At 34.8% G+C, this 23212-nt stretch overlaps 2 protein-coding genes across 4 annotated transcripts; one reads left to right on the forward strand and one right to left on the reverse strand.

The window, feature by feature from the left end:
• Positions 1 to 1714: 1714 nt before the first annotated feature.
• LOC124829062 (uncharacterized) lies at positions 1715 to 5811 on the reverse strand. Of its 3 annotated transcripts, none has more exons than XM_088092724.1 (7): positions 5698 to 5811; positions 5286 to 5378; positions 4687 to 4780; positions 4281 to 4497; positions 3430 to 3578; positions 3195 to 3350; positions 1715 to 3117 (listed from the first exon to the last, which is right to left on the reverse strand). In XM_088092724.1, exons 2-7 carry the CDS (start codon positions 5372 to 5374, stop codon positions 1918 to 1920), a joined length of 1905 nt encoding a protein of 634 aa, XP_087948850.1. In that variant the 5' UTR covers positions 5375 to 5378; positions 5698 to 5811; the 3' UTR covers positions 1715 to 1917. The 3 variants fall into 3 exon arrangements, with proteins under 3 accessions (XP_087948850.1, XP_047158461.2, XP_047158459.2); XM_047302505.2 differs by lacking the exon at positions 5698 to 5811 and adding an exon at positions 5513 to 5650; XM_047302503.2 differs by lacking the exon at positions 5698 to 5811 and having other exon boundaries at positions 5286 to 5465.
• On the forward strand, positions 5617 to 19142 carry LOC124829063 (NAD(P)-binding Rossmann-fold superfamily protein). Its single transcript, XM_047302507.2, has 11 exons — positions 5617 to 5730; positions 6101 to 6147; positions 7098 to 7191; positions 7901 to 8048; positions 11921 to 12133; positions 12534 to 12668; positions 16479 to 16610; positions 16784 to 16999; positions 17614 to 17738; positions 18218 to 18275; positions 18908 to 19142. The coding sequence occupies exons 1-11, from the start codon at positions 5636 to 5638 to the stop codon at positions 19016 to 19018; spliced, it is 1374 nt and encodes a 457-aa protein (XP_047158463.1). The 5' UTR covers positions 5617 to 5635; the 3' UTR covers positions 19019 to 19142.
• The last annotated feature ends 4070 nt before the right edge of the window (positions 19143 to 23212 follow it).

The raw sequence follows: 23212 nt of genomic DNA on the forward strand, positions 1-23212 counted from the left end.
ATATCACAATTTACAAATCACCTGAGTAAAATCAAAAGAAACTTCTTAAAAGTACACACCACAACAAAAATAAAAATAAAAGTAAAAACACAGGATGATCAAAGATCCAATCCAAATTTCAAATCATTACATGATGAAAATTATCTTATGTAAAGTATCTCATCCTACCATTATTCTTTCTTAAATAGGAACAGTTAGAGCACACACTGACACAAGAGTTTGGAGTAATAAAAAGAAATTAGAAATACTATTTCATCAATAAGGAGAAGTCTGCAATGATATGAAGTAATCAGAAAATTACTCACTGATCATTTAAATCATAAGAAAACAAAAAGTTATCCCAAAAACATTTATTGAATTCGATATAGTGGATCACTGTTGTGATCGTGGTCGTGGCGCAGGGGCATCCTTTTTGGAGCGAAGGTAGCGACATAAGGAGAGGCCGATAAAGGTCAGAAACAGAAGACCGATGGTTACGTAGACGATAATGTCAGGTTTTTTGAATATATCAGATATGTGAAAATGATTATTTTCGTCATTGGCATTATCAGTATACTGAAGGATTCTACGGTGATTCCCAACAACCATGTCGGTGGCTGCAAAAGCTGCTGTTAAGAAAAAAATGAGAATGCACATGCTCTTGGTGAGTGTCGTTGTCCACAGCATTGTGTATGAAGAAGATTTTGTGGAAAGAGTTAACTCTGAAAACGAATGGAAGAAGAGTTAGATGTGATGAAGAGAGGTGCATGTTCATTTATACATTAATTTCAAAGAAGAGAGGTGAAGAGGGAATCAGTTCAATGATATTTATGAGAAAAGATTACTGTGTTGCATGCATGAGATATAGTCATGGAAGAAAACATGCATGTTCATTTTATTTATACATTAATTTCAGAGAGAAGAGGCGAAGAGGGATTCAGTTCAATGATATTTATGAGGAAAGATTAAGGTGGCAAAGATTTTTTCATTTTAAACGATAAATTATTCAGTTGAGCATGCCTGATTATATATTGTACTCACAATCCTCACATTTATCAGGAAAATGTATCCACGTCTCATTTTTTTTTCAATAATGAAAAATAATAATAAAGGGATATTAATAATATTATGTTTTAAAAGAGTTTTATTTGAATTTTTTTTACTTAATTAATTATTAGTTTTTCATGTCGTTGTTAATATATAAAAACATTGTCACTTAAATTTATTAATACTTTTTAATAATGTTTTTTGGTTATCCGCTATTACCCTAAATAATCTAATTAAACAAGATTGTGTTTAAGAATGAAAACTAACAGAATGAGAATAAATTTCATTATTTTATATTCATTTTTAAGGTAAAAATTCATCATCATCCCTACAAGTATAGAGTTTTGTATCAAAATTGATATATAAGCGAATTATAATTTTATTTCAAGTCTAGGGACTGCAAAATATTTAACTCAAAATAATCCTACCTAATGACAATGTTTTGTTATATTGCTTTGCAAGGTAACCTTCTAGCTGCATACTAAATACTAAACTTATCAACATGCCATTTGATATGGAGAAAATATTTTCAAATAATCTTCCTGATGTTAGAATTCTTTAAACGGGATAAATTCTAGTTAGTTTGTTCAAAATACTTTATAAGTTTTCTATAAATAAAAAGATAATGTGACATATCGAATTTTAAAGTGATAGCGGGTGGAAACAAAAGTAGACATGAAACGTAGAATTCATGAAATAATGACAACCAACTAGTTTAAGGTGACAAGTAATACAATATTAACATGACATTACATTTTGAAATCGTTAAATTTTCGTCCACTGATTTTGTAACCAAGTTATAATTCTACAGTTCTGCACTTAACCAGGTCTAATACAGAATTAAACATAACATTGTAATTAATTATTACTACAACTAGTTCAGAATGTAAATTAAAAAGGAAAGGATGCCTTAAATTGGTTATATGCATCTTTGTCTGCTTCAAGTTGCTGTCGAAGGGCTTTTTCTTTTGCCTCAATGCCTGCAAGATCAAAAACCAGGTCTTTAGTATGGTGAGCCCATAAGATGCTATCATTCTTCAATGTCTCCCTTTGTTTCTCGCCTTCATTTATAGCCAACTGAAAGGTCTCTCTCTCTTCCTTCAGTTTAGATAATTGTTCTTCAAGTTGTTCAATAGAAGAAGATATTTCATTGACCCTGATGTTGGCAATTGAAATGGACGTTGTGATTTGCTCTTGTGCATGTTTAGTTTCTTGCAGTTTGTGAAGTATATCTTCTTTAGCTCGGTTCAACTTGACTTTCTTTATTCCAACTGTACAAGATTCTTTGTGGTGAGCAACAGCACTGTTGAAGAAGAGTCTGAATGTCCTCATGAATGTTTGCTGGGCAAGAGAAAGTAAATTCTCATTCTTCTGCAACTCTTCAAGAATAAGTAGGACTTTTGATAATTGTTCATAGTCTGTAACAAAATCACCTAAGCTGAACGTCTGCATCAAGTCTTTTAGCTCTTTTGACAGAATATCTGTAGGGGAGCTTTGAGCTTCTGATGGTTCTGACAGAGTAGCAGATTGTGGAGTTTTGGAAAAAATGGAAACCTTCCCCGTCAGGATATTTTCAATGGCACTCAAAGGGTCATCTTCGATCATTTTGTCTATGGCTTCTACATCGAGTGGGGTGTTTCCAGAAGAGACTTCATCAGCCTTTGGGTCCACTTGATCTGGAGAATCTTCAGCCTTGCTGGAAGCAACCTGCTCTTGTGCATTGGCTGGGGCAGGGTTAACCTTCTCCACCTCTTCGACAAGTCTTTCACTGAATATTGGCTCAGCAGTATTTGTATTTTCAACGTGAGGAGTATCAACATTGACTGGAGCAGCTGCAGGAGGATCATGATGAGGGGGTAAACCAGTAGTAGAGCTAGTAATTGCAGCAGTTGGAACCTTTCTGGGAGCAGTTTTCTTTGTAGTCTTGCTCGTTTGACCATAATACCGCTTCCGAGGTAGTCTTTTTCTTTTGTAGATTACTAAGGGGTCGATATCCGAAGAGGCTTCTTTGTCATCTACTGGGGAACTCTCTTTGCCATCTACTTGGAAACTCTCTTTGCCATTGACTAGGGAAGTCTCTGCAGTACGCCTCTGTTATGATAGAATTAAATGTTATAGTGATTAAGAAGTAGAGGTACTTTGACAAGTAGTGATGTAAGTAATTTTACCTTCAGTAATGCAATTAGTTTGTCCTTCAATAATTCCTCAGATGACGATGCTTCAGGCACATGGTCGGCACTTCTATCTGCCACATGCTTTATTCTTTTGGATCTCCGGGGTGTTGATGGGGGATTGGGAGTCTGGTTGATTATGAACTTGGTAGGCTGGGAGCAAGAAGAATTTCATCAGAAGCCAATGCAGTGAATTTTATGGAATATTTCAAAGATTTTGGATGGCAATTACCTTCGTTTTTCGTGGTCTTCCACGTCTTGAAGATGTAAATGATTCATGGATGGAATGTGAAATCTTGGATTTCACCTTTACACAGCCGTTGTTGGATTCCCCGTATTCTTGATCTTTAGGAGGGTCCATCATTTCGGTTACTTTTGAAACTACAAAGAAAATGACTTCGGTTAAATATATGATAAAAATGTTGAAATAAAATGCATGAATTATATTGGATGTGCCAAAGGGAGAAAGTTTCAGCCTTTGGATATTTAATGAAAAATGCCATAAAAATTATTTAGGTAAATTGGAAAAGTTTTTCAATTCTTCTTTCGTTTTTGTAAGCACCAAAAAGCTCCACTTGGTGGGTGTGGAGACATACCAGCCTCGTTGAAGGGAGTATTAGGTAGTATTAGTTTTCAGACTTCAGAAAAGGTTTTCAGACTTCATGTCTTCAAGTCATGGCTTTGACACCAAGGTCACGACGATAAAAGTACTGCTTCTGATTAAAACAGTGAAGTACCTAGGCAAATGCAAGATTATGCCTTAAATAGAGCATTCCACAGATGGGGATCCAAAGATGGAAAGAATTTTAAGATAACAAATGAACATTGCCAATGAGACCCCAAAAAAGAGACTCCAGTCTAGGAAATTCCCTATCATTTATGTGACAAAAGAATTGGAACCTCAGAGAGAAAAATAAAGAATCACACCAGTAATTTTAAATGCTAGATATTATATATCTTTGCACAAAAGATGTATGCATGAAAAAATATCACTATCAGTAGTGTGGGATGCAACTGCAACTCTCTATGATTTAGTGCACAAGAGAAAACACATAAAGCATCATTTTCTAAACCAATTCGTACCAGATCTTGTCCTTATTTTACCACTGTCATCACAAAAATCTCTTGGAAGCGTCGACAGTGACTGATGTTGAGGCACATTTTGTGAACATTCTGGCAGTTGGTGTTCTGTATCTTGAGGTTGTTCTCTATTAGCCTTGGGAGAGTTGGTACCAGTAAGTGGCTTTGCATTGTTATGGTCAGCCGATGCAGTAGTATTAGTATTCCGTTTTTTCATTTCCTGCCCATAATAATCATGCCAAAATATAAGCTCATTTTCGATGGGGGCGAGAGAGGTTGGGAAACAACAAAGGGGAAAAAAACGATATAAGAAAGTACTCTTCAACAAATCATATGATAGGAGCATCTAAACGTAAGTCAGAAGTTTTGAGAATAGCACAGAGAGAACTAACCAAATACCATTCATTACCTCGTGATGCTCAGGAGAAGCCAGGTGTGAACGTATAGGCTCCAACATAACCACACCACATACCTGGCAAACAGGCTGCCGAAGTTCATTATACCTGTAATTACATAAACACAGGAAAGTCAAAATCATCTTAGGTATAAGTTAAAATCAACTAGTACACATGACATTTACAGAATCACTTTGCAATGAACTTCTCCAAAATATAAAATGCACAACATGAAAAAGCTAAATATATTCTCCCTTCTTATTTCCCTCTTCTATAAGCAGTTTATCTAAACAGGCTATAGCATACAAAATGAAACACATCTTGAGAAATAATACTTTCAAGTTGTATACTCAAACATAGCTGCCAACACATTTTACCAGAAAATCAACCAAATCCAAAAACGGACATAACTCAATGCATAAGCAGAAGGTTTTTAGAGACTAGTGCGTCATTCACAAGTAAAGAACAAAACACTTAGAAAAAAAATCATGACGGCTGTGTTTGCAATTAAATCAACATAAGGTAACAAATAATCACTTCCATAAGCAAAGGTGTAAGAAGAAAAAAAAAAGGAAAATTGAAGTTAGAGATAGATGCGTGAAGAAGTGCAAACCTCACTAGGGGGAATACAGGGTACTTCTCTTTCTTCTTAAAACTAAAGCTAACACGAGACAATGCCTTCTTCTTGTCCGGAGCATCCATGTTCCTGCTCGTAAGCAGAAGAAGAATGTGGCGTAAGGGGAAAAGATTGAAAACGCAACAAACGGAACCCTCAACACACCCAAGAAATTGTTGAACCCTTGTTTTATATATTATTGTTGTTCAAAATTTTCAATTTACCTCGAGAAAAGAGACAAGGGTCCGAATTGAAACAGGGTAATTTAACCCGACCCGGTTAATTGGACCCGAAATAAAACCTCTAGAATTAGTTGTGTTTAGGGGGTTTTAGCAAGGAGAGAGAAAATGGACAGAGGGAAATATTTGGCATTGGTGGGAGGAGGAGCTCTCTTGGGCTCTGTATCTACCTTCTTTCTTCTTAGGCTTCTTCAATCTCAAAAGTATGCAACTTCTTCTTTACCCTTTTAATCTCCTCTTGTTAACTATCTGAGCTGAACTACTTTTTTTTTTTTTTTCTTACATATGTATGTATGTGTGTGTGTATATATATATATATATGTGTGTGTGTGTGTGTGTGTATATGTATGTGTGTATACTGACTGGTCCTTTGGTTGTTGGAACCCACAAAGGAAGGGCTGGTGCAAAAACAACGTTATTGCTTACAATTTGAAACTTTGCGATAATTGAGTGTCGTAAAAGGTGATGGGTTGGTTGGATCAAGTTGTTTAACTTTAGAGTCATTAATCAAAGGGATACTTTTTTTTTTACTGTACTTTGGATGCTACTGAATGCTTGCTGTGATGTTTGCAGAAGAGGTGTATCGCAGTGCAGTAAGAATGTTCCGGCTGATCTCAATGGTAAGTGGCCTGAAAGAATGGATTTTAACAGTGCAGTGAATGGCTGTTGACCAATTTGTCTCCACTTCTTTTGTTATGATGACTCTATTTATTCCTGCTTCTGAACGTCTCCCTTTCGGTATTTGCCTAATTAAAATCTTTGATTATAAAAATTGCACATTCACTCGCATACTCATCACTCATCAATAGTGGAGAGTTGAAGTTGCAATTAGTGACACACATGTCAATGGTTAGTTTCTTGTCCTATGTTTGTTTCAGCGGAAATAGAGAGGAATGAAACGGAGATACGAGGAGATCGAATTTAAATACCAAGTTTTATAGTTTGTTTAGTAGGTAATGGGTTTTGCATTTTTTTTTTCTTTACTTTATAATTAGCAAAAGGAAAAAAAAAAATTGCATTCGTAAGACAGTTCCTTAAATCTTAGTTATTGTAGAACTGGTATTCCTTGTAAATGTATTAGTTTGAGGTCATCGTTCAATGTTTTTCTGGCCAAAAGTACCTTGATATTGTATTTTAGGTTTTCTAGATAGAGCATTTAGAGTTGAGTGTCTTTGCTCAGGGTGAGAGGTGCTTTTTATAGACTTTGGCTAGTTTGTTCTGTTACCCATGTATCCTAAATGTTATTATCTATCCCTTAAAGTATTAACTAACCAATTTCAAGTACTACAAGTAGTTATTCCCGTGTTTTTTCTCTAAGATTTCAGATAGTTTTATTGAATTCCTATGTTAATTATTAATAGACTATAATTGACTTGTTAGATCATTTATATTCTCTTTTATAGGAAGTCAGGCTAACTACCGATACAAATGCAGACTGTATAAACCTGTTAGAAACAAGTTTCAATGTGACTAATGCTCCTATCTACTTAATCCTACTTTCACATCGGGAAATTAATAAGACTGCTTCTCTAAGTGTCCTTATAAGTGTTGGACTTTGTGTCTCATGCAGGTGTTGAGGGATGCTCTATTTCTGGAAAGAAAAATGATAGGGTGGTTAACGAAGATCTTCTGAAAGATGAGATTGTTTCAGAACAGCTAACTAGGTATTGCAAGTGGTTGCCAATAAATTTAATGTAGCATTTTCTCTGAGCTTATTTCTGACTGTAACTGTGTTCTACATTGTTGAGTTAATTGGTAAAAAATTATCTAAGAAGCACCTGCAATATTGTTTCAATTAGACTGTGAGATCTTTTGGCGGTCTAAGAAGATTTAGAGCTCATGCGTCAATTACCAAAATAGTTGGACTATGCTTGGTGCTAGTTTTTACAGTTACTGTTTGATGTTTAATAAAGGTTCGAAATGGCATGAAATATTTTTTCCTTGCATAGAAATTTTGCACTTTACATGTTGTCCCACAACTCCCAATATCATGGATAACCTATGAAATATTATTACATTGATTCTATTTTGAAAGACAACTTTTTGCCATCAAGGCAGAATTTTCATTGCTTGATGTGAATTACTGAGATAAGAAGAAACCAAAAAAAAAGAGGTTAGTTTGACTGGTGGAATATTTCTTCTCTTTTATTTTTGGGACTACCAACACATCTCCTGCAATGCTTAAATGCCCATTTTACAATTGTTGTCATTATATATATATATATATATATTTGTGTGTGTGTATGCATATATCTATTCTACTCAACATTATGTACATCAAACGTATATGGATGGTACTTTCTTGATATGTCTATCTTTTCTTGGACTTCTGTTAATCAAATTGTTTTTTGGATTTTTTTATGCCGTAACTAGGAACATTCAGTTTTTTGGCTTTGAATCTCAGCAAAAAGTGACTGGATCATATGTAGTGGTCATTGGTCTTGGAGGTGTCGGTAGTCATGCTGCTACTATGCTCTTGAGATCAGGGATTGGCAAGCTTCTTCTTGTTGACTTTGACCAGGTTTTTTCTCAGATTGATTCACTCCTTAATGTTTAATGTGTCATCTACAAAACTTCGTTGCCACCAAACTGTTACCTATCCGTGTTGGAGACGTAACTAGCCACGATCGTAGGTAGAAAGATAACCCTCAACTCTCACAGTAAATCGAAAGAACAGTAACTGAATAAATCTCTTTTATTGATAGAAATATTTGAATCAAAGAAAGCAAACAATAACTGGGAGCATAACCTCTTTCAGTCACTAAGGAGTTTAACCTCCTTTACAAAACTCAATAACCAAAAGCATGTCGTAAACCATAGCGTCAGGGCTTTATTTATAATTATTATTTTCCTAGGATATACTTCTAATTACTGTAATTAACTTATACTGAATATTTCCTTAGGATACTACTCTAATTACCGTAACTAATAGTATTTCCCTGGAATACTGCTCTAATTACCGTAATTAACAATATTTCCCTAGGATACTACTCTAATTACCGTAATTAACAATATTTTCCTAGGATATGGCTCTATTTACTATAATTACTTTCCGCCTATCCTAACTGTTGTCCCAGTTAGGATAGTCACTCTTCAACCAGTCGGCTGCTCCCCATCGCTCCGCTACTGCCTTTGGCCATTTGGCTCGACTCCTCCTTGTCTTCCATCGTTCGGCCTGAACTTCCCCTGCCTTTCACCGTTCGGTTTGGTCTTCCTTCCTCCACCGTTCGGTCTTCTCCTTCTCTCCTAAACCATTTTCTCTCATACACCTTCCAACCCCTAACATTACCCACCGCCTGATGATCAACCTTGTCCTCAAGGTTGAAATCTGGATATTGCTCTTTGATAGTTATTGCATCCTCCCAGGTTGCTCCGTCCGGTCCCCCTTCTTGCCATTCTATTAACACTTGTTGCACCTCGTCCTCCCCTTGTTGAATCTGTCTCTTATCCAAAATTCGAATAGGCCAAAAAGACGGCCCTTCCCCTTGCAAGTCTATTGGCAATTCCTTCTCCACCTTTTGTTCCCCTACCGCCTTCTTCAACTGGGATACATGGAATACTGGATGTATCCATGCAGTGTCCGGTAATTGGAGCTTAAAAGCCACCTCTCCGACCTTCTGTGTGACTTGGAAAGGCCTAAAATACCGAGCGGCTAGCTTAGGGTGTAGTCTGGTCGGCATAGAAGTTTGCCTGTGCGGTCTGATCTTCAAGTACACCCAATCTCCCACCTCTACATCTACTGGTCTCTTTTTTTTTATTGGCCTGTTTGAGCACGTGATAAATGAAACTTTAGCTGCTTCAGTGCTTCATCCCTTGTCTGCAGCTCCTGGCCAACAACTTCCACTAAGGTTTCCCCTGGTACGAAACGGTGCAGAGAAGGAGGAGATCTCCCATATACTGTTTCAAACGAAGTGCACCCTGCTGCTTCTTGGTAGCTAGTATTGTACCAATACTCGGCCCATAGTAGCATTGAACTCCACCCCTTTGGTTGTTCTGAGCAAAAACATCTCAGATAACCCTCCAACACCCTATTCAGCACCTCAGTCTACCTGTCCGATTCAGGATGATAGGCAGTGCTCATTTGTAATTGGGTACCCTGCATTTTAAACAGCTCCTTCCAGAAAATGTTTAAAAACAATGGATCTCTGTAGCTAACAATAGACATTGGTACCCCATGCAACCTGACAACCTCCTTAACAAATACCTCAGCTATTGTACGGGCGGAATAGGGATGTTTCAGTGGGATGAAGTGCCCATATTTGCTGAGGCGGTCCACCACTACCAGTATGGCATCATACCCTTGAGATTTGGGCAACTTTATTATAAAATCCATGCTTACTTCCTCCCAAATAGCGTTGGGTATGGGCAAGGGTTGTAGCAACCCCTGTGGAGAAGATGACAGGAACTTATGTTGTTGGCACACCAGGCAGCTTGCAACGAAATCAGTTACTACTTTCTTCATCCTTATCCAGTAAAGTGATGGTATACCCCTGAATGCCCCCCTGTCTGAGTAATGTGGAACTCACCTATTAGCTTAGGAACCCAGGCGGACTGAGTCGAGATCACCAGTCTCCCCTTGTAGTGCAGTCTGCCATGCTCCATGGTAAAAGATGGGTGTGAGTTGGGGTCCTTCTCGAGATCTTCCATTACCTTCTTCAAAGCTTCATCCGCCTCAACCTCCTTTAGAATCTCTCCAAAGTCTTGCCAACAAGGCCTGGCGACCACCCTCAATTCCTTCTCATCCTCCGTACCTTCCTCTTTTTTTCGAGATAGAGCATCTGCAACCCTGTTGGTAGCCCCTGTTTTATACACAATTTCAAAATCATATCCCAGGAGCTTTGCGATCCAATTATGCTGGTTCTGAGTGGTGATGCGTTGCTCTAATATGTATTAGAGGCTCCTTTGGTCTGTGTGAACCACAAATCTTTGGCCCAAGAGATAGGGTCTCTTGTGCTGTATGGCCATGACCAGAGCCATGAGTTCCTTTTTGTATACCGATTTATTCAACGATCCCTCTGACAATGCTTTGCTGAAGAAAGCAATGGGTCTTTTTCCTTGAGTGAGAACCGCTCCTCCTCCTCCCGAAGCATCACACTCAATATGGAAAGGTTGGTCAAAGTCAGGTAGAATCAATACTGGTGCAGTAGTCACGACCTCCTTCAATCGAGTCATGGCCACATCAGCTTGCTCGGTCCATATGAACTGCCCCTTTTTAAGCCGTTTGGTCAATGGTTTGGCAATCTTCCCATAATCCTTCATGAAACGCCTGTAGTACCTCGTCAAGCCCAGAAACCCCTTTAAGGCTTTCAACGTCTTGGGTCTTTCCCAATCCATCACTGCCTTCACCTTATCCTGATCCATCTCCACCCCGCTTTCTGAGATCAAAAGCCCCAAATATCTTATCTGGGTCCTGCCAAATTCGCATTTCTTCCTGTTAGCCACCCAACTGTTCTCCTCCAGCTTCCTCAACACTAACCCGATACGCTCCAAATTCTCCTCCCACGTTCGGCTATACACCAATATGTCATCAAAAAATAATAGCACAAATTTTCATAGATAGGGCTGCATCAGACCGTTCATCGCACTCTGAAAGGTTGTTGGTGCGTTAGTAAGGCCGAACGGCATCACCATGAATTCATAATGGCCTTGGTGAGTCTTGAAGGCCGTCTTCTCAATATCCCCTTCTCCCATCCAAATCTGGTGCTATCCGGCCTTTAAATCTACTTTAGAGAAATACCTAACTCCCCTTAATTCATCCAATAATTCCTCTATCACCGTCCAGTTTGGTCTTCCTTCCTCCACCGTTCGGTCTTCACCTTCTCTCCTAAACCTTTTTTCTCTCATACACCTTCCAACCCCTAACACAAACTGTGAAGTTTTATTTATTTACATTGTGATATGGATGTTATGACTCTAATATCAATGTTATTTACAGCTTCCTTTCTTCATTTTGGCTAGAAGTTCTGTATTTTATGTGCTTAAATGGTATGGCTACATAATACTCATAGTTTCGGAATATACTACTTTAAAGACTAAAAAATGTAAATTTATCAACTATTATAGTTTACTTAAGAAACTGGAGTTTAGATTGGAAAAAAGATTTGGGTTACTTGGTTCTTTGCTTATTAGCTATCATGAATGGTATTTTAGTAGTTACTCTATTCACGTTAAATGTCAATTTATACGAGCCTTTATTGTTAATTACTTTAGTGCATGGCTGAAGAATCGCAGCTAAAATCTTGTTAACAATATTATTAAGCTGTATTTGGTAAAACAGAGTAAAAAAAGATAAAGTAGTTCTATCTTTTGCTGTCATATTTTCCCATCTCTAGAATTTTTGTAAGCCTGTGCCTTCCATACAGTTTTGTACTTATTTATTTGTTAAATGAGAAGGTTTCTCTTTCATCACTAAATCGACATGCTGTTGCGACAAGAGCAGATGTTGGCATCTCGAAAGCTCAGTGCCTTAAGGAGTACTTCTTATCTGTCTTTCCAGAGTGCCAAGTAGATGCCAAAGTGTTATTATATGATTCATCCACTGAAGAAGAAATTCTCTCAGGCCACCCTGACTTTGTATTGGATTGTATTGATAACATTGATACAAAGGTATCCTCTAAAGATTACTCTCTACTTGACTGAATTGTTACAAGTTCATGCTGCCATTCTATCATATAACATAGGTATCCCTCAATCCCCTGTTGTGAGAGGTATTATGATCAGGCACTAATGGTTGTTTTATATTCATAATCTTTTACTTTTCTTTCCTTCAATTCTTTAGCTTCTAACTTGTGAAATAGAAACATTTTGGGATCCATATATGAATGTGATCTGATGGATAATTTATATTGGTAATACATATGCCAATATGACTTGGTTGGCTTTGGAAAACTTGATAAAAATTGTTCTCCTATCCTGTGCTCCTTACTATTAACAATCATGCCATTCATATCCAAATATTATTGTCATAAGCTTGATCTTTCATTGCATGGTTTGTCATTTGTCATAGGTGGCACTTCTTGCTGCATGTGTACGCAGGGGTTTGAAGGTTCTATCCGCCACAGGGGCTGGTGCCAGAGCTGATCCAACAAGAATACGCATTGCTGATCTGAGAGAGTCTACTAATGATCCATTGTCTCGAGCTGTAATGTTCCTTTAAGTCTCCTTTTTATTGTATTTTCTAGAGCTTAAACCATATAGATTAGTTATTATGGAAATTTAGCACTAATTCTCATTCCCAATAGCCCTAATAGCCTAATCATCCCAATAGTGAACTAATGCATTGCTCTTCAACACCATCTGCCAATTACAATTTACTGACTTGAATGAAAAATGCGTACAGAAAGCACAGCTGCCCTTGTGCGCACCAAAATTGATAATATCATTGTTAAAGAGAAGTTTTTAGCCTCTTGGTTACTTTGAATAATACTTCATTCTTGGGTCCCTCTTGCTGATTTTATGACCACTAGAATTTTGACATTTGACAGTAGTGAAAGCTTTTTCAGATGCTCTTTCTCTTTTGGTTTTATTTCTTTCATTTCAGGATATCTCATTTTCCATATTGTCATCTGTCATTCCAATTAACTAAAATTAAGTTTTATATTAAAACAATATACTTGTGATTGTGGATGGTTACTGCCAGGACTTCTGAGCAAAATTTGTGAATTGTGTTTATGTTGATTTAATGGTATTGTGATTTAAGCATAACATAATACATACGGACCTGTTTTCTTTTACTTTCTGATTAAGAGAAACTGTTTTCAAAATGTTATTTAAGCATTTGTCCTGATAATCTTCTTGAATGGCTAACATGAATTATCTGGATATAGTCATTACTTTCAACTGTTATTTCGAGCGTATGATTGATATTCACTTTTACCCGTGTCAAACCTATGTTATATATCTTACTGGATCCTTTTTTGTTCCTCTTATGATAAAAACTTGTGTATAGGTTTGAAGTTGTCTGTAGGCTCGATTACACTTTTTATCTGTTTCATTTGGATTTTGCTCCCCTAAATTGTTCTCACGCCAGTTAAGTTCTGCTATTTTTAAACTTAAGTAAATTTACACTTGTGGTTGGTTTTTCTTTTCTTAAAATGTCAAAAGTCAAAAGTTGGCTAACATGAATTATTCCTATTTTTAAACAGAGAAACAGATAAAATTTACAGAGATTTTCTTTTAGCATTCTTCCAATCTGCTCTCTTGTTCGCACAGTGTAATTGATGGCCTCAATTAAAGTTACTCCATTATGTACCAAATTAGGAATTGTAGGAACGTATCCATATAAAACCTCAAGAGGTGCCATCTGGGTGGCTGTATGAAACTTTGTATGATACCGTAGTTCAGTCATTGCTAAGTGATCTGTCCACTGTTTGAGCATACTCCCTTTACCACATCTCAAGTAAGCCTTTAATGACTTGCTAGGTTCTCAGTTTGTCCTTCAATTTTTGGATGGAAAGCTGTGGGTCGTAACAGCTTAACACCATATAACTGCATCAAACCTTTTCAGATGGTGTTCCAGAAGATTGTATCTCTATTCGAAATAATTTCCTCTGGTCATGCATGCAATCTCACCACTGTGTTCATGAATAACTCTGCTACTTTTATTGCACTGAATGGGTATCCTAAAGCTATGAAATGAGTATATTTAGTGAATCTATGGTATACTACTAGTATGACACTCTTCGCATTGGAGTTAGGCAATCTTGTGATAAGGTCCATAGAGATTGACTTCCATGCTCTAGTAGGTACAGGCAGAGGTTGAAGAAGCCCTTCTGGTGACTAGTTTATTGCTTTGAACCTTTGGCAAATGACACGTTCCCTCATCCACCTCTTTACATCCCTTTGTAATCCTTTCCAATGAAATTGCTCTTTAATCCTTCAGTTAGTGAGTTCAGTTCCAGAATGTCCACCAACGAGAGAATCATGGAAATGACTTAGAATTTTGTTTCATAAGCCTTGTTGAACACCTACGACCACCTTACCTTTTCTTTTCAACAAGGTACCATCAAAAGTGTACTGCTTATAAGGTTGTTTTGCAAATCTTATCCACCAATTTATGTAATTTTGGATTTGCATTCCAAGACTCAATGACTTCAGTCATTAAGATAGATGAAAAACGTAGTATTGTAGCTAAACTTGCATTATGGCAAACCCGTGACAGTGCATCTGCTTCTGAATTCCGCCTTCCTTTTTGTATTATATGCGGCCCATAAGTTTATCTAAACCCCAATTTTGCATCAAAGTAGATGGAGACTGTAACAATAAGTGCTGAAGAGTTTTTTGACCAGTCTTTATGATGAGATGTTGCCTCCATAAATAGTGTTTCCATTTTTTAACTGCAAATAAAACTGCATAAAATCCCTTCTCATAAGTATAAAACAACTTGTACTTTGGTCCCATTGTCTTGCTGATGTAAGCAATCAGATGTCCATTTTGCAAGAAAACAACCCTAATAGCTCCTCTAGAAACATCTATCCCAATGGTAAAAGGTTGTGCGAAGTCTGGGAACCTCAAAACCGGAGCAAATATATGTTCCTGCTTAAGTTTCTGAATTGCAGCTGCTGTTACTTTAATCCAGTGATACACCTTCTCCTTCTTCTACAATTCTGTTATTGGGGCTGCAATCTTTTCATAGTCCAAGAAGAAGAAGAACCTTCAGTAATAGCCTGAAAGTCAGAGAAACCCTCTTAGTTCCTTTGCTGTTGTTGGTGTTACCCAATGTAACCTAGGTGGGGCAGCAATGAAGGCTGCATGCAATTAAACCACATGATTAGAGACTCCCAAGGATCAGGAGCTCTGATATGATCTTAAAATTAGAAGAAATTACTTTTTCTCTTATTCAGTCTCATTATATATATATATATATATACATACATATATATGTATATACATATATATATACACATACATATATATGTACATAGATATATATATACACATACATATATATGTACATAGATATATATATACACATACATATATATGTACATAGATATATATATACACATACATATATATGTACATAGATATATATATACACATACATATATATGTACATAGATATATATATACACATACATATATATGTACATATATACGTACATATATGTGTGCATATATATACATACATATATGTGTGCGTGTACATATATATATATATATATATATATATATATATATATATATATATATATATATATATTGATTGGATAATTTAGAAAACAAGCACATCCTGTTCTAGGAAACAAATCCGTGAGACCGTGGGATTAATATGCTAATAATAAAACTAAAGTACAGCCAATATACAGAATTAAAACCAATAGGAATAAAATTTGAAACTTTCTAAAATGTATTGACAGAATAAAATCTAAAACTTCCTAAAATATCTCAACATAAACCTTTAACATTGTTTGATGTCTCTGATCCATCATAAACTCCAAATAGTGGAATAAAAATAATAATTGGGTATCATATAGAAGAAAATAAATGGCTTGACTAAATCTGCTTATGTTAAAGGAACTTGATTGGAAAAAGAAACTTGAGAAACCAAAGTTGCAAGCATTCCAAACATAGGGAACAAGGCTCCATAAGCTCTTAAAGAAATCACGGAAAGACTACCTTAGAGAGTATTCTTTGTTTGGGGAAATATATTAATTTTACACTTTATTTAAAGACAAATTTACAGTAGAAGAAATTACAGAAATTTGGTAAAGAAATAACTGGAATGCTGTGAAAATTGTTATACTTCTTTACAATTTTTTTTTTAAAACTGTTGTCAATAATCTCTCAGTAAAGGGAATCAATTCATATGTGTGTCTACAAATACTAGCTGGATGGCATTTATCTCAGAGCTGATTGATTTCATCTTTCAACTATGACTTTCTCTGTCCTCACTCAGTTTCTTCTTTCTAATACTAGCTACATAACTAACACTAGAATCATATCTGTGCAGGTAAGACACCGTTTGAGGAAAGATCATGGCATTGAAGGTGGTATCCCTGTGGTGTTTTCTTTAGAAAAACCCAAAGCTAAGCTGCTTCCCTTTAAGGGTCCAAGCGGAGAAGAAAACCCTTCAGATTACCAGGTAAGTTCATGGATTCATTAGTTTAATCACCCTTTAGATATAAATATATATGTATGTTTAATTGTGATAAAAAAACGTAAGCCTATAATATTTTCTACATCGTCAAACTATTGCTCTCTCATGACGTTTAGAGGTGCTGGATGCATGTTTTGACTTCTCGATCCTCTTGCCAGATAATACCAGGTTTTAGGGTTCGTATCATACCTGTGCTTGGCACCATCCCTGCAATATTTGGACAATTCATGGCCTCCTATGTTGTGACAGAGTTAGCAGGAGTTCATGTTCAAACAGAACCTGTAGTCAATTTTGATATGGATCATTATCATACTCTTCATCAACGCCTTATCGAGCATGAGGAGTCAGTGTATGGAACATCCACCGAAGTACTGGTATGAAATGTTCCCATTTGGTTTTTGTTTCACTGCGAATAAAAATAAAAATTAGGATCAGTTTCATTATTCCATCTCTATTCATTGAATTGCACATTACCCCATAATTTTTTAATTATCAGGCAGCTATATTTTGACAAAAAAAGTTATCCAGCATCAATTTCACTTTTCTAATGATCCAAAAGTAATTATAGTAGACAAAATCTACTTACTTTCAGCATATTTAGAATGTCTTTTCAAGTATTTTTTCTATCAAAAACTTACTGCATACTTACTTCTAATAACTTAGAATCAAGAACAGTTTTTTTCTAAAATATCTGTCGATATTTATGTGATACTAATATCAACACCTTACCATTGAATGCTTGGTCAATGTTACTTTTATCATATTTGTAATGGGAAAACTAAAAAAATTAACTTTATTCTTCGATCTAAGAGGTCTTCTTTTGGTTTACCGAAAAGAAGCTTCAAGGTGGCGTCAGAGTATGAATTGTAGATTGAGTTTTATGTCAATTTTTTTGTAGTTTTGACATGTACATAGTAGTTTGTTTGACAAATAAAAATCAATGGGATATTTCTTCTTTTATTTATCATTTTTCTTTTTCTTTTCATAGATAGATGTTGAAGAAGTGATGTATATTGTTAAAGAGTTATGGAATGGAAGAAGTGCTAGAGAAAAGCATGTGAAAGATGTTGGGCGAGGAATGTGGCGATCGGTTAATGAACTAATGCTTGTTAGGTATGGTGTGGCTTATGATTTTATTTTCAGATTAACTATTTTTCACTTTCAAGCTACTTTATTTGGTTACATTTTTTCTGAGCTGTAAACGTGTGCCCTCTGATGTGTCTATATCTGTTGCTTCAGTTTAAATATGCACTCTTCCTCAAGCTATTTATGGTTTTTCTCATATTCCTTTTTGTATCGAAGTGCTCTTAAAGCGCACTCTTCCATTTCTTTTCACCATTAAAATTGTACATTTCAAAATGTTACTTTTCTCATAATACTAATTATTTGTGCTTAAATGAGTAATAAGAGTTTTGGAAACTATGATTTGTATTGCAATTGGAATTTACATTTTTGTATAACATGTTGCAGTCGTATGTAATTTGACCACTTCCTTGCCCCTTGTTTTCTAGAATGATAGCAAATGTAGATCCTTTCGCTTTTCATTTGAATTTTGTATACATAACTATTCTGTACATTTATGTTTTATTTAGGTGGGACAGTACAAAACCGGCATCTATTTCAAATCTGATTCTTTTGAAATTCAAAGAGGTAATTTAGTGATTCCATAATATTCAGCAAAAGCTTCAATGCTTTATTGTGTTTTAAGAATCCGATTCATGGTATGGAACTGTGTCTTTATCTGTATACTGTGTTAAATAGAGAAACCACTGTAGGGCATATCCTATCCAATGATTCATAAAATAGCAAGACGTGTTAGGAACAAACTCTTTGGAACACATTTTCTCTGGTTGGTTTTTGAAAACTACAAAATCATTGGAGAGAAATTATATGGGGCCCTCAAAGTTGTGAATTTTAATAACTTCCAACCAATCAGAGAGTGTTCAGAATAATGTTTTAGAGAATGTATTTTTATAATTTCTCAAAAAGGAAACATATATGACTTATGACAGATCACTTTTACAGTTGAATGTTTCCTATTATTTCAATTTTACCAGATTGAAGGCTGTCTCTCATTGATTCTTAGTCATATTAACTTCTTCCTACTCTTTAGAAATTTTGCTTATAACTAATCAAATTCGCTAATTTGGGGCATTATACTGTGATAAGGTAATTGAATGATTGTCATTTCTCTCCTCAGATTCACTAGCATAACAGTGAATGTAATTCTTTGTTGATATGTTTTAACTCTTTTGTAAGCTAATGTAGTTGTTGTTTCTCAGGTGGATGAACATGAATCACGAACATTGGATGACATAAAGGAAAATGAACCAGAATTTTACAGTAGAGTAACTGCTGTTTTAAAACGAGCTGAACTTGACTTTGGACTGTGAATTTGTCAAGGCTACTCTTTTTGAATGATTTAAGTCTTATATTCCTCCCGGTAACTTCAAAAAATTTGAAACTCTTGAATCTTTATACCTTTTTTAATCTCATTATATTTTCTTATGTGTTCAATTACCTCTAACAAATCACTCTTGTAGAACTAACATGGTTTATTTTGTTCCTGTGAGGAATTGAATAAGATGGAAGGTGCTATGCTAAATATAACTAGAAATTGTTCTAGGAGTAGTTTTTAAGCAGGGTTAATTAATGTCTGTATTTTAACATAGCATGAACTTAAATCCCAAATGCATTGTTTCAGGGTCAAATTAAGTAATTCATTTAAAACATTTTATAATTTAAACCTCTTGAAAATACTTGTGACATACTTGAAATCACTTGATTTTCCTTTAAAGTGGATTGGTGCCGTTGGATTATAAAACTTTATCCTCAAATGCATAAGGATTTCTTAGTTAAATTGAATTACATGACAATTTATGTTGTTTCTCCGCCGAACTGTGCTATATATAATTGGCTCATTTAGGGAAAAACAAAACTTTACAGGCAATTTATTAGAGGAGAAATTCAAGTGAGTTTAATTGATTTGAGCAAATATTAAATATATAATAGTAAGAATATCAATTATTACTTTAATTGATTTAGACTATTAAATTTAAGATGATATACTTTAATTCTTGATACAAGATGGTCTAAATCGTGATAATTAAGAACAAATTAATAAATATATCTATGACTTTGTTGATAGACGGTTTGAAAATTAGAACAAATAAACTTTGAGGAATAATATTGAAAATTTATTAGACCAATGTAAAAAAAAAGTAATATTAAGAAACCTTATGAAGAAACTCTTGAGCAGAATGAATATATTTTTTCTGATATCAATTTTTATTATTATGTTTGACTACTTAATTTTAGTTAACATCATAATTAATATTTCACATATACTTAACTATATATTATTTTTTCTTAATTATAAATTAAATTGAAAATATTTTAAGATGTAGAATAAAAATATAGTATATAATATATAATATGAAAAATATAATAATAGAAATTAAAAATTGTAACTTAAATAACTATTCTACAAATAAAATAAATAAATATATCATTCAAAAGTATTTAGTAACTATATTTATTTAACAAAAATAATACTAATTTAGAAAATAATAAACATATCTAAAATTAATAAAAAATAATTACATAAAAATTTCAATAAAAATATATTTAAAAAATTACATAATCATATTTATTAATTTTAAATGTATATTTTTTTCTATAATTATTAAAATAAAAAATATTAATAAATTTTGGTACAATTATTTTTCGTTTAAAAAACTATTATACTTTTTATTTTTAAATCATTTAAGAACATAATTATAATTTTTATTTATATATTTATGAGAAAACATAAATTTAAAAGATAGAGTGAAGGGTAGAATTTTCAGAAATCCACCGTATAATTTGATTATCCTTATAACAATTATTTAGGAGGGGATTGTTTGCTATAGTTGATTTCAATTAAACCTTATTGAAGTCATTCAAACTTGTTTCGGTCCTTTCTTGCTCTGTTCTCTTTTGATTTTTAATCTTCTCCAAGAACGTGATCCACTTCAATGGGTTGTTGACCTACAGAAGACACTCCGACGCTCAAGTCAGATATGTTTCATAAAGAGGTATATAATTTATTGGGATAGTAAAAGATGTTGTGGCAGTCAAGTCCATTAGGGAATCAAACCCAATAATCAATAATTAATACCGTATATTTGTAAAGCGTAAGGTAATCTGACCTATTAATACCTGATAATTGCCCATGAATGACCATTAACTCCGATCGGTATATTTCATATAGTACATAAGTCCTCCAAGCCCAAGCAAGCTCTTTTATTTGAAAGAGGTGCGTAGGGATTATTATGAGCTTTAAAAGAGGTCGCTCACATTGTATTTAGGGAGTCTATCTTCGATGTTTTAAGTCTTCATTTGCTCTCTGTACCGAGCAACGAACTCTAGGAGTTCTCTTTGGATCTGTTCCTTAGACTGAACAGAAAATGCTAAGAGTTCTCTTTGACACTTTTTCCTGTGCAAGAGATTTTCACTCCAAAAATTATGCTTTTAAATAAAATAAAGTAAACCCTTCAATATTTTATAATTTAATTTTATAATGGAAAGACATTGGAACCTCATAAAGTTGAACCTATTGAGTAGTTGACTCATAAGAGTTCTTTTTCGAACTTCCTGCGTTGAGCGGGGATTTCTGAAGCCTTTTTCGGACTTCCCCCGAGCGGCTTGAGGCCAGAGTTATTTTTCTAACTTCCTGCGTTGAGCGAAGATTTCTGAAGTCATCTTTCTGACTTCCCCCGAGCGGTCTTGAGGCAGGAGTCATTTTTATGACTTCCTGTGTTGAGCGGGGATTTCTGAAATCATTTTTCTGACTTCCCCCGAGCGGTCTTGAGGCAAGAGTCATTTTTCTGACTTCCTGCGTTGAGCGGGGATTTCTGAAGTCATTTTTCTGACTTCCCCCCAAGTGGCTTGAGGTAGGAGTCATTTTTCGGACTTCCTGCGTTGAGTAGGATTTCTGAAGTCATTTTTCTGACTTCCCCCCGACGGTCTTGAGGCATGAGGTCATTTTTCTGACTTCCCCCGAGCGGTTTGAGGCATGAGTCATTTTTCTAACTTCCTGCATTGAGCGGGGATTTCTGAAGTCATTTTTCTGACTTCCAGCGTTGAGTGGGGATTTCTAAGGTCATTTTTTTGACTTCCCCCGAGCGGCCATTATAACCTGACAAGGTTGAACGCAGCTCTGAACCATCCTGTCCATAATATTTTATAATTTAAAATTAAGAATTGATAGAACCTGACCAAGTTGAGGTCTGAACCTTCCTGCACATAATATTTTATAATTTATAATTCAAAAGTAAGATTCGGTAGAACCTGATAAGGTTGAACGCATTTCTGAACCATCCTTTGCATAATATTTTATAATTTATAATTTAAAACTAAGAGTTGGTAGAACCTGACCAAGTTGAGGTCTGAACCTTCCTGCACATAATTTTTTATAATTTATAATTTAAAACTAAGAGTCGGTAGAACCTGACTAGGTTGAACGCATTTCTGAACCATCCTGTGCATAATATTTTATAATTTATAATTTAAAATTAAGATTCGGTAGAACCTGACAAGGTTGAACGCAGCTCTGAACCATCATGTGTATAATATTTTATAATTTAAAACTAAGAGTTGGTAGAACCTGACCAAGTTGAGGTCTGAACCTTGTTGCACATAATATTTTATAATTTATAATTTAAAACTAAGAGTCGATAGAACCTGACAAGGTTGAACGCATTTCTGAACCATCATGTGCATAATATTTTATAATTTATAATTTAAAATTAAGAGTCGGTAGAACCTGACAAGGTTGAAGCACCTCTGAACCATCATGTGCATAATATTTTATAATTTAAAATTAAGAGTTGGTAGAACATGACCAAGTTGAGGTCTGAACCTTCCTGCAGATAATATTTTATAATTTATAATGTAAAACTAAGAGTCGGTAGAACTGACAAGGTTGAACGCTATTTCTGAATCATCCTGTGCATAATATTTTATAATTTATAATTTAAAATTAAGAGTTGGTAGAACCTGAGCAAGTTGAGGTCTGAACCTTCCTGAAAGTCCTCAAAACAAAAGACATGTCTTTAGAAATTATTATGGAATTTTTTACTCTTGTTGCAAAACCTGGTGTTGATCCGAAGTAGCGATGTCAAGACCGAGCACACATCTGGTTCTTCGTGACTTCATGAGGATGCCGCTCAGACGCCAAAATATTTCAGTTGTATTATTAATCTGACCTATTAATACCTGATAATTGCTCATGAATGACTATTAACTCCGATCGGTATATTTCATACAGTACAAAACTCATTCTATATATATCAATCTCTAACCCAACACACACATGAATTAATGCTTTAGAAATACATGAAATAACCAAACATATATTATTTAATAATGGAAGGGTTTTATGAGAGTACATATACAGATAATTAATGTATTAAACTTATTATATTTTAGCTAAGTAAAAAAAAAACACTTTTTTGTTCACTTATATCGTAGTAACAAATATAGATAATTACTTTCTGAGTTTGTTATAATATAATTTATTTGTAAAATCTAATCTAACGTTTCAA

This window comes from Vigna umbellata, chromosome 1 (assembly GCF_029865625.1).
Source record: "Vigna umbellata cultivar VRB3 chromosome 1, Vumbellata_1.0, whole genome shotgun sequence".
NCBI classification, from domain to species: Eukaryota; Viridiplantae; Streptophyta; class Magnoliopsida; order Fabales; family Fabaceae; genus Vigna; species Vigna umbellata.